This window comes from Entelurus aequoreus, linkage group LG25 (genome assembly GCF_033978785.1).
Source record: "Entelurus aequoreus isolate RoL-2023_Sb linkage group LG25, RoL_Eaeq_v1.1, whole genome shotgun sequence".
In the NCBI taxonomy this organism is placed as follows: Eukaryota; Metazoa; Chordata; class Actinopteri; order Syngnathiformes; family Syngnathidae; genus Entelurus; species Entelurus aequoreus.
This window is the reverse complement of record NC_084755.1, coordinates 39,155,618-39,167,933: the sequence shown is the minus strand read 5'-3', so window position 1 is coordinate 39,167,933 and position 12,316 is coordinate 39,155,618. Positions and strand designations below refer to the sequence as shown.

The window sequence follows — 12,316 nt, the reverse complement described above, 5'->3', positions numbered from 1 at the left end:
TTTTGAGACTCAGACCATCTTCACATGACGTGTAGAGCAAGCTGACGTGGAAGGAACAAGGAAGTATGCAAACATTTATTCGAATTGTTTTTATTTTTCATAAAAACGTTTTTTTTTTTTTGGAAATGTGCAAACATTTTTTTCATTTTTTAGAACGTTATTTTTTTTTGTTAGTGTGCAAACATTTTATTAAATTGTTTGTAAGTGTGCAAATATTTTTTAAATTTAAATATATATTTTTGGATGTGTACAAACATTTTTATTATTTTTTTAATTAATTTTTTTTGTATGTAATTGTATTATTTTTATAAGTGTGCAAACATTTATTTTATTTTATCTTTTAAATGTAATGATTTTTTTGGGATGTGTGCAAACATTTAAAAAAAAAAAAAATTTGGGAAGTGTGCAAACATTTTTTCATTTATTTTTCTTTAAATTTTATTTTTTTTGGAAGTGTGCAAACATACTTTAAAAAAAATGTAATTAATTAAATTTTGGAAGTGTGTAAACATTTTTTTATTTTTGGAAGTGAAAACATTTTTTATTATTATTATTATCATTTTTTAAATTATTTATATTTTATGTTTTTTTTTTTGGAGGTGTGCAAACATTTTTTTAATAAAAAATTTTTGGGGGATGTGTGCAAACATCTTCAAAAGAAAGGAGCCAAAAAAAAACGTCATTTTTGTATGTATTTATTGATACCTATAATAAGCCCCTCCCCCCAGCTATCACAGCTCCCTGTTCCAATGAGATAAATTAACAACCATACAAAAAACAACAACAAAACTGTAGATTTGAAGGTAAAAAACTGACAGCTCAGTCGCCAGATTTTTACTGTGAAAGTGGTATCTGTTTTTATCAAATTACAGTAATGCACAACTGTAGATTTTATGGTTGAAAACTAGCAGCTTAGTCCCCAGAATGTTACTGTAAAATGAACAGTGGTCTGTTATTCCACTTCACAGTAACGCATTGTAAAACAAGTACATTAAAAAATAAAAATAAAAAAAAACTGGCAGATCAGCTGCCAGAATTTTACTGTATACAAAAAGTAGTTTTGTTTTTCCATTTACAGTATTTCACTGTAGATTTTATGATATAAAACTGCAGCTCAGTTGCCAGAATTCGACTGTAAAAACTACAGTGGTACCATTTGATATTTTACAGTAATGCACTGTAAAAAGGACAAAACAAATTAAAGTGGCCAGAATTTGACTGTAAAAATAACATTTGTTATTTTACAGTAATGCAGTGTAAAAAGGACAAAACAAATTAAAGTGGCCAGAATTTGACTGTAAAAATAACATGTTATTTTACAGTAATGCACTGTAAAAAGGACAAAACAAATTAAAGTGGCCAGAATTTGACTGTAAAAATAACATTTGTTATTTTACAGTAATGCACTGTAAAAAGGACAAAACAAATTAAAGTGGCCAGAATTTGACTGTAAAAATAACATGTTATTTTACAGTAATGCACTGTAAAAAGGACAAAACAAATTAAAGTGGCCAGAATTTGACTGTAAAAATAACATTTATTTTACAGTAATGCAGTGTAAAAGGGACAAAACAAATGAAAGCCTCCAGAATTTGACGAGTTAATATTTTACAGTAATGCACTGTAAAAAGGACAAGCCAGATTAAAGTCCCCAGAATTTGACTGTAAAAACAACATTTGTTATTTTACAGTAATGCACTGTAAAAAGGACAAGACAAATTAAAGTGGCTAGAATTTGACTGTAAAAAGAAGTTTGTTATTTTACAGTAATGCACTGTAAAAAGGACAAGACAAATTAAAGTGGCTAGAATTTGACTGTAAAAACAAGTGTATCGTACAATAATGCACTGTAAAATGGACAAGACAAATTAAAGTTCCCAGAATTTTACTGTAAAAACATTTATTTTACAGTAATGCACTGTAAAAAGGACAAGACTAATTAAAGTCCCCAGAATTTTACTGTAAAAACATTTATTTTACAGTATTGCACTGTAAAAAGGACAAGACAAATTAAAGTGGCTAGAATTTGACTGTAAAAACAACAGTTTGTTATTTTACAGTAATGCACTGTAAAAAGGACAAGACTAATTAAAGTGGCCAGAATTTTACTGTAAAAATAACAGTGGTACCATTTGTTATTTTACAGTAATGCACTGTAAAAAGGACAAGACAAATTAAAGTCCCCCAAATTTTACTGGAAAAACATTTGTTAGTTTACAGTATTGCACTGTAAAAAGGACAGGACAAATTAAAGTGGCAAGAATTTGACTGTAAAAACAAGTTTATTTTACAGTAATGCACTGTAAAAAGGACAAGACAAATTAAAGTGGCTAGAATTTGACTGTAAAAACATTTGTTAGTTTACAGTAATGCACTGTAAAAAGGACAAGACAAATTAAAGTGGCTAGAATTTGACTGTAAAAACAAGTGTATTTTACAGTAATGCACTGTAAAATGGACAAGACAAATTAAAGTCCCCAGAATTTTACTGTAAAAACATTTATTTTACAGTAATGCACTGTAAAAAGGACAAGACTAATTAAAGTCCCCCGAATTTTACTGTAAAAACAAGTTTGTTATTTTACAGTAATGCACTGTAAAAAGAACAAGACTAATTAAAGTGGCTAGAATTTTACTGTAAAAATAACAGTGGTACCATTTGTTATTTTACAGTAATGCACTGTAAAATGGACAAGACAAATTAAAGTCCCCAGAATTTCACTGTAAAAACATTTATTTTACAGTAATGCACTGTAAAAAGGACAAGACAAATTAAAGGGGCTAGAATTTGACTGTAAAAACAACAGTTTGTTATTTTACAATAATGCACTGTAAAAAGGACAAGACAAATTAAAGTCCCCAGAATTTTACTGTAAAAACATGTTATTTTACAGTAATGCACTGTAAAAAGGACAAGACAGAAAAAAACTGTAGATGTGATGGTCTGTATTTAAATTCACAGTAATGCACTGTAAAAAACACCATTTTATGATTTCAGTGTAAAAGTACAAATGGTATGACTTTTGGATTTGAGGGTAAAAACAAGGTGCAGAATATGACCATGGACATAAACAAAAATGACATTTTACAGTAAAAAATGAGCAGGATTTTACTGTAAAATAAAGGTTCTGTGTTGCCACTTTTCCAAATAAAAGCATTTGACACGACTAAAATTGTAGTTGAAAGTGTTTTAGGGAGTATAAAAATAACATCTCTCCGACAGACGTGAGGCTTCACTGAAGCCACTTCCTGTGCAAGAAGCCACTTCCTGTGCAAGATCAACAAGGGCACTTGACAACAATAAGACAAGATGCATGTTGGGAAGCCAATAAAAAGGCAGCTTGGATCCAAAGAATCCGTGTTCAGCATCTCTGCTTGGAGGATGTGGCGTGCGCGCAGAGTAGTTAACATTAAACAACAAACAAGTTCTTCTTCTGAGCTGCTGGCCACAACACCAGCAAGAACCATGTGGACCACTCAAGGAAATCATTCGTCTATGTGACCTTTCAACTCCACGGTAGGACCACCTTGGAGTGACCTTCAAAGTCTTGGTGTCCAAGGTCTCCCAGTTGCGTGCTCTCAAAGAAGCATCACAGGTGAGGATCTTACCTTGGGTCTTGAGAAGGAGTCAAAGAGACCACCGTGTTGTGGTCCTGCAGTCTTCTAAAGTGCACATGTCAGCAAGGTGAGGAGGGGCTACCTGATCCTGCCGTCGGCCTTCACCGCTCCCAGGTCAGACTTGGGGTCCGGGGACTCGGAGCTCCAGCTGGTTGAGGAGCAGGGCGCCAAGGCCGGGCAGGAGGAAGCGTTGGAGGCGCACACGTCTCCCGGCGCCCAGAAGGTGGTCACGCTGGCGTCCAGCCAGGCGTGGAGGGGCGGGCCCAGCAGCTGAGCGTGGTGCTGGGCCTGCAGCATGGCGGGCCCCTGAGGGGGCAGCTGGAGGATGGAGCTGAGCTGCTGGAAGCTGTGGTCCATGTAGGAGTTCTCTGCTGGACCTGCATGGATCCAACTGTCCTCTGGAGGAAAACACACACAATATTTACATTTCATCAGATTAGATTTCATATACAGATGCTTTTACATGTATATTATATTTGATATGTTTATAATATTTGATATCTGTTATATTTAATATATATTGTTTTAGATATATATTATATTTAATACGTATAGTTTTAGATATATATTTGATATATGTTATATTTGATATATATTATATTTAATACGTATAGTTTTAAATATATATTTGATATATGTTATATTTGATATATATTATATTTGATGTGTGTTACATTTAATATATATATAGTTTTCAATATATATTATATATTATAATATATATAATACTTCATATTATATTTGATATGTTATATTTGCTATATGTTGTATTTAATACATAAATAGTTTTAAATATATATAATATTTGATGTATATAATATTTCATATATATTATATTTAATATATATATATAGTTTTAAATATATATTACATATGACATATGTAATATTTGATATTAGTTATTTAATATATATATATATATATATAGTTTTAAATATATATCATATTTGACATGTTATATTTGATATATATAATATTTGAAATATGTTATATTTGACATATATTATATTTGATGTATATTATATTTTATGTATATAATATTTTACGTTATATTTAATATATATATATATAATATTTGATATATATAGTATTTGATATAAGTTATATTTAATATATATATAGTTTTAAATATACATTATATATGATATATATAATATTTGATATATGTTATATTTGATATAAATATTTGATGTATTGTATTTAATAGACATAATAATTGATATATATATATATAATATTTGATATATATTATATTCAATATATATAATATTTGATATATGTTAGTTGATGTATATAATATTTGATATGTTATATTTAATATATATATATATATATATATATATATATATATATATATAATTTTAAATATATATTATATATATAATACTTGATATATGTTATATTTGATATATATTATACAGTGGGGCAAAAAAGTATTTAGTCAGCCACCCATTGATTGTCAATGGGTGGCTGACTAAATACTTTTTTGCCCCACTGTATATATATTTGATATATGTTAAATTTAATATACATATATAATTTAGAATATATATATTATATATATATATCATAGATATTTGATATTTGTTATTCATCCATCCATTTTCTACCGCTTATTCCCTTTGGGGTCGCGGGGGGTGCTGGAGCCTATCTCAGCTACAATCGGGCGGAAGGCGGGATACACCCTGGACAAGTCGCCACCTCATCGCAGGGCCAACACAGATAGATAGACAACATTCACACTCACATTCACACACTAGGGCCAATTTAGTGTTGCCAATCAACCTATCCCCAGGTGCATGTCTTTGGAGGTGGGAGGAAGCCGGAGTACCCGGAGGGAACCCACGCAGTCACGGGGAGAACATGCAAACTCCACACAGAAAGATCCTGAGGCCGGGATTGAACTCACGACTACTCAGGACGTTCGTATAGCGAGGCAGACGCACTAACCCCTCTTCCACCGGGCTGCCCTGATGTGTGTTATTTGTAATGGATATACAATTTTTAAATATATATGATATATATAATATTTGATATATATTATATTTGATATATGTTATATTGGATGTTTATTATATTTTATAAATAAATTATGTTCTAAAAGCACGCTGCACCGAGACAATGACATTTTTTTTCCGCAAACTTGCGCACACAAAAGGCCTTCTGTTGAGGAGTGGCCATGTTGAGGGTAAATAAACAGGTGGTCTTCCTACAAGTGGAGGATGACATGACCACCACAATGAAATTGTAACAATACAACTTGGATAACGCCTGTATCAAATGACCATTGATTCAGTCCATTACACTCATTGATGTCATTCTGATTGTGATTCTAATGATTTTGGCGTATTATTTTTCAATCACCCTGTATATTAGATTTGATGTATTTAATATTTGATATCATATTTGAGGAGCTTTGCTGTACTGTCAAGCGCCTTCTTCCTGCTTTCTTGGCATAGAACATTGGAACATTACCCAGATGCAGTCCGGCTCGGTCCGTTCTGAGTGCTTGACTGCTTATAGTACAGATAAACTTTAGTTGGTACCTATAAAAGTACCAAATTTAGTACCCATCCCTACTTACCACAGGCCATCTTTGAATTAAAGTGGAGTGGCAATTCTTGTTTTGGTGACACCTAGTGGTCACAAAAAATCATTAGGTTGAATGATACGGACACGTTTGATACCGGATACTTTCTATTATGCCTCGCAGACTTTTTGTTGATATTGACAAATGTCCACATTTTACACTGCAATATTGTTCTTTCAGGACACTTATTGCGTATGTCTAGCTCGTGTGCTATTGTGTGCTCAGCTGCTGTGTAGCCGCTAGCAGCCTATAGCCTTGCATGTTTGTCTTTTGTAAATGACTTGAGTAAAACAGAAGAGATTTGACATGCAAGCCCATATCATCTAAAACAATTGTCGTCGATACTGGAGCGATATCAAGATAGGACCAGGACACAGAGAGCAGTTGCCATAAAGAAGGAGAGCGATTGAAGTGATGCTTACCTTTACGCAGCGGCTTCTTGTCCATAAAAGTCAAAGGCATTACGAGGAATCGAACCTCCGCCACACGCTTCCACCGCCTTAAAATGCGTACCGACCAGACGCCAGGCCGCAGGGGGCGCTGCAGAAGCGGCCGGTAGTGGGTGTATTCTTCGTCCGAGTCCACGGTGATGTCATAGGAGGCCGCCACCACCAGGGCGGGGTCGATCCACACGATGGTGGCCGTCAGGTTGGCGCCGGTGCGAGCCCATTTCTGCACCGCCATGGGTTCATCCATCGGGCCCATGATCCCGCCAAAGTTCCGGAAGATTCTTTCTTTGGGGTCCCATTCTGTGCCCACCTGTTGAAGATGCGAATATTAATGTCCAAACAATATATTATTATCCTAATTAATAATATCTTATCTTACTGAGATGCAGAAATGTGATAATAAAAGACAATAAAACAACATTGATCATGATTGGATCATTTTTAAATGTTGCAATTAAAAAATCAGATGTTTGGCCCCAGAGGGCCGCTTCTAACAGTGAATACTATTATTACACTATTTTTGAATGCATTTTATTAGATTTTTTACAAACTAAAATGTAAAAAAAATATGGTAAGTTGCGATAATTTCATCTCAAAATGTAGTGTATATTACTGTAAATGGGAAAACAGTACTGCTGTTTTTATGGTAAAAAAGGCAGCTCAGTTGCCAGAATATTACTGTAAAAATTACATTTGTTTTTTTACTGAAAATTTAAAAAAACTGCAATTTTACAGTAAAATTTTGGCACCTGAGCTGCCAGTTAGTTCTTTTTTTTTTTTTTTACCGCAAATCCATAAGTGTAGATTTTTCTGTAAATGCCAAAACAGCACCACAATTTATTACAGTAAAAAAAGTACTGTTTTTTTCCATTTAGAGAAAAATGCTGTAAAAACCACAGTAAATTTCACAATTTGACCATGAAATCTATTGCTGCTTTTACGTTGCACAATTTGATGGATAACTTGCTTTGAAATCATTATTATTAGGATTTATTTCTATTTAAAAAATGGTTTGAGTGTTTGATCATATATTTTTGCATAATAAGACAATATTTAAGTTAACATAATTTGCGATGACAGAGTACTTTTTTTTTTTTTTCTCCCAAAACAGAAAGAAAGAATACATTTAGTATGAAAAGTAACAGTACTTTATTGATACATATTATTTCCAGGCTATCCAGGGCAAAATAAAATGAAGTAGTGGGCCACATCTGGCCCCCAGGCCTTGAGTTTGACACCTGTGGTCTGCATGAACATTATTATTCAAGTTCATTCTAAGTGTGTAAGATACGTGCACACCTACACAAACACACATGAACAACATTATGGCGTGTTTTAAAAATACAACACATGAAGTTATTTTCTTGGAAATGTTTGTTTCCTCAGTAAAGTTGTTGAGTCGGTTTAGCTGATTGGAGAGCTAGCTTGCGCAGCTAGTGGGTCCATGACCATGACTTCTGTTTTGTTTGATCAGCCGTTTTACTGCCGTGTTACAGACAGCGTTTGGAAACAAGGTATGTAAATAAACATTTACAGAATATTTCCGTGTAAATACCTAATTTCACAACATATATATCTGCGACTTATACATGAAATTTATTATTTTTCTTCTAAAATCTTGTGGGTGTGGCCTATATACCGGCGCGCTCTAATGTCTGGAAAAAACGCAGTGATTATGGGCCTGCTGCAATGCCAGCGCCCATTCACTGCTGTAGCAATGTTGGAATGCAAGCACCCATATTATTATTGCTCATACTTCAAACTTTGTGAGTTCCGCAACCAACGAAACCCCCCCGTATGTTATACCGTCGGAAAGGTCTCGTTTGTGCCGACGAGGGCACTTTAAGGTGGGGACATTTCGTGTTACCATGGCGATGCTATTCACGCATAAACAAACCAAAAAAATGGGCCAATTGAGTGGGTACGCACCTTTATAATGGCGTCTATTTCCAGCAGATCGCTCCAACCTGCGAGATCACCTCCTCTTGTAGCTCAGCCATTCTTTCACGTAGCTCGGTGCTTAACGTCTCATTTTGTTCACACACTTGTCTACTTTAACCCTGGCTAAAACGTTTTGACGTCCAATGTTTGGTTTGGGCTGGATGGCCATCGGTAGGAGGCAAGCGCCGTCGGCCTTCCTCCATTATTGCGGATGGCATCCACTCTAATTTACTAGAGCGTAGAAGCCCCGAAATGTTGCTTTTTTTGGGGTGAACAACCTGTCCTCACGGCCACATCTTTTATCCCACTGTCATATGTTTTGGTGAAAACGTTGACACACATGTCCTCTCTCAGAAAATGTCCCTTTTATGGAGGTCATGTGTCCCATTTGGCTTCTGGTGGCCCTCAAAGCCAAGAAAGTCAGCTATGTCTCTCATTGACTCCAATGTTAGATGTCGGCGCACACATGCTAAATGTTAGCATTTTAATGTAAGCATGCTAACGTTTTAGGCTAGCTGGGTAGCTCATTTTGTACAGTTACACCTAAAACTCTCAGATTCAGACACTCGGCACCATCTTAAAAGGTACAGCGGCTTCCTGCAACCCCCGGCCAGAAGTCCAGGGCACAGATAGCAGGCCCATCAAAATTTCCGCGGGAATTTTCCAGTTTTTTATTATGTGGTTGGAAAAAAGTATGGCGATATGTTGCCATACCAATAACCCCCCCCAGTACTCACCTCCATGTTTTTGAGCCTTTCAAACGTTTGAAGATTGTTCTCCAGCACCAGAGTGGCCTGGGGCACAGCCCAAGTCTCGATGACCTCCTTGACCTTGGAGCCCACAGCCTGGACTTCCTGCCTGACCAAGTAGCCTTGAAAGCGGTCATCATAGAAGTACAAGTGCACCGACAAAGGATGGCCTATTGGTTCCAACCTGCAGCGAGGGGGACAACATGTCTGTCAGATACGTCACAATCACGCGTTGACGTCAACAAAGACTCTCAAGTCTCCACACCTGCAGGACTCGTTGCTGCCGTGAGACGTGGCGAGACTTTTCAGGCCCAGGCGAAGCAGAGAGGAGAAGGCGGTGAGCGCCACGTCGCTGAGGGAGCCGATGCCGTCCGTCTGCTCAAACAGGTTCTCCCAGTACGCCTTAATGGCCGCGGTCCCTGGTGCGTACTGGCCGTACAGGTGCGTGTCCAGGATATGTATGGCTTCCTGGTTCACCGCTGACTCGAATTTGCGTGCAAAGAAAGTCGGCCGGGACAATTGCTGTGCGTAAAATTGGAAGAAAAAAGAAGAATGAGTACTAATAATAATCACGATTGCTTTAATTTTTTTCAAATAGACTTTCAGTTAAAGGAGCCATATGTAATAATTTCATGGCAAGTCATCATTAAATAATACTGTATGTCAGAAGGCATTAATAAATCATATTCTTTTCCAATACCTCTATAACTGATAACAGTACCGTATTTTTCGGAGTATAAGTCGCTCCGGAGTATAAGTCGCACCGGCCGAAAATGCATAATAAAGAAGGAAAAAAACATATATAAGTCGCACTGGAGTATAAGTCGCATTTTTTGGGGAAATGTATTTGATTTGACTTCTTTGGCTATTTTTAAGACCCTTTTTAAAACCCATTTTTATTCACTGGCTTTTAACCTAGCATGAGACTTTAAACTGTTTTTAACTTTTAACTTTTTTAACTGCTTTTTATCTAACAAAATTGTTCTTAGGGTAATTTTGGATTTGCTTTTTTAATGTGTATTTTACTTCTGTTTTAAATTTTATTTTTTAGTCTGTCCTTTGCCTTTATTTCTTTGTGGTGTACAGCCCTTTGTTTTTCAACTGTGGTTGTTTTTAAAGGGCTTTATAAATAAAGTTGGTATGGTATTTGATAAAAGCCAATACCAAGAATAGACATTTGAAAGGCAATTTAAAATGTCTAAAGAATAGTGAACAACAGGCTGAATAAGTGTACGTTATATGAGGCATAAATAAGCAACTGGTATGTTAACGTAACATATTATGGTAAGAGTCATTCAAATAACTATAACATATAGAACATGCTATACGTTTACCAAACAATCTGTCACTCCTAATCGCTAAATCCCATGAAATCTTATACGTCTAGTCTCTTACGTGAATGAGATCAATAATATTATTTGATATTTTACGCTAATGTGTTAATCATTTCACACATAAGTCGCTCCCGAGTATAAGTCGCACCCCCGGCCAAACTATGAAAAAAACTGCGACTTATAGTCAGAAAAATACGGTAGTTCAGCCGGGATATGCTCATTTCAAAATTTGATTTACAGCCCCGAAATCTTGTTGTTGTTTTCATTTCCATGCCCTACCCTCCGCCGTTTGACCAATTAGAAAGTCCGTGAGTGTGTCACATCCAGGTTGCCAGTTGCCCTCTTTGTCTAGCTCACAGGTGTCAACTCAAGGCCCGGGGGCCAAAACTGGCCCGCCACATTATTCTATGTGGCCCGCAAAAGCCTGCAACTAATATGCGTCAATAAAATGCTGAATCTTGTCTTACTAAATATATTTAATTCCCTTTTGACATTAAAAATCAGGTACTGCATGCAATTGCATATGTTTTAAAATTCAATATTATCATGTATTGCAAACATATTTTTTGTTAAAATAAAGATAAATACTGTACTTAAATATCTGCTTGACCAAAGAGTTCAAAACAAATTATCAATCAAATTGTAGATTTTACGGTTAAATTCCGCCGACTGAGTTTTTTACCGTAAAGTCAACTTTGGTACTGTTTTTTTCCACATGCAGTAAGACACTAAAACATTAAAAAAACAACAAAAAAAAACATTGAAACAACAAGATTGTACGGTAAAAAACAACAACCTGGCAGCTCTGTTGCATGAATTTTACCGCTAAAAACAGTGGTATTGTTTCTCCATTCCATTCACTCAATTTTTTTATATGCTGTAAAAAAAACAACACTGCTTTTATTGTAAAATTCTGGTGACTGAGTTTTTCAAGTACATTTTAAAGATTTTTTTTGCAGCTTTAAAATATATTGTTAATGTATTATAACTAAGTATCTGGGGCACATCATTACTGATCTATTGGGTGATGATGATGACCTATACAGACAGCGGCGTATGCTGGATGCCCAAGCCAACATGCTGAGAAAGACATTTTATTATTGTACATATAATGTAAAGATAAACTTATTCAGAGCCTATTGCACTCCTCTGTATACTGCCCCCCTGTGGGTAAAGTATAAGCAGAAAAGCATACAGAAACTGCAGGTTGCTTATAATGACTGTATGAGGCTTCTCCTGGGAATTCCAAGAAGATCCAGTGCAAGCCAGATGTTTGTTAGTGTTGGGGTGCCCACTTTTTCAGCGTTGCTACGCAACATTATGTATAAGCTTATGTGTAGGGTATCGGAGTCTGAAAATGACATAATCTCTGTGTTAACGAACTCTGGCCGCAGTTCTGTTAAGTACTCATCTGGACTGTGGAATCATTGGCACACATGTTTGTATGTCAAAAACTGACAGTTGGGTTTTATGTTTTTTTATTATTTTTATGTTTTATTGTTTGGTTTTTAATGTATGTTTTATTGTTTTTTGTAATGTATTATATTCTGTTTTTATATGTTTAAATGGATCTTAAGGTCTGCAATAAAGATTGATGATGATATATATATACATACACATATACAGTATATATAT

The 12,316-nt window shown here is 35.2% G+C and overlaps 1 protein-coding gene across 3 annotated transcripts in view; it reads right to left on the bottom strand.

Annotated features, from left to right (window-relative positions):
* Positions 1-1,938: 1,938 nt before the first annotated feature.
* The window catches only part of LOC133642811 (xylosyltransferase 2-like), a 71,478-nt gene continuing 61,100 nt past the window's right edge, over positions 1,939-12,316 (bottom strand). For 2 of the 3 annotated variants that reach the window (XM_062037206.1, XM_062037205.1), the window contains exons 9-12: positions 9,613-9,869; positions 9,336-9,531; positions 6,631-6,967; positions 1,940-4,016 (exon numbers count right to left, since the gene is read on the bottom strand). In XM_062037206.1, coding sequence (XP_061893190.1) covers positions 3,697-4,016; positions 6,631-6,967; positions 9,336-9,531; positions 9,613-9,869 — 1,110 coding nt within the window. In that variant the 3' untranslated portion in view covers positions 1,940-3,696. Of the gene's footprint in view, positions 4,017-6,630; positions 6,968-9,335; positions 9,532-9,612; positions 9,870-12,316 lie in introns of all 3 variants that reach the window. The other variant, XM_062037204.1, reaches the window with a different exon arrangement.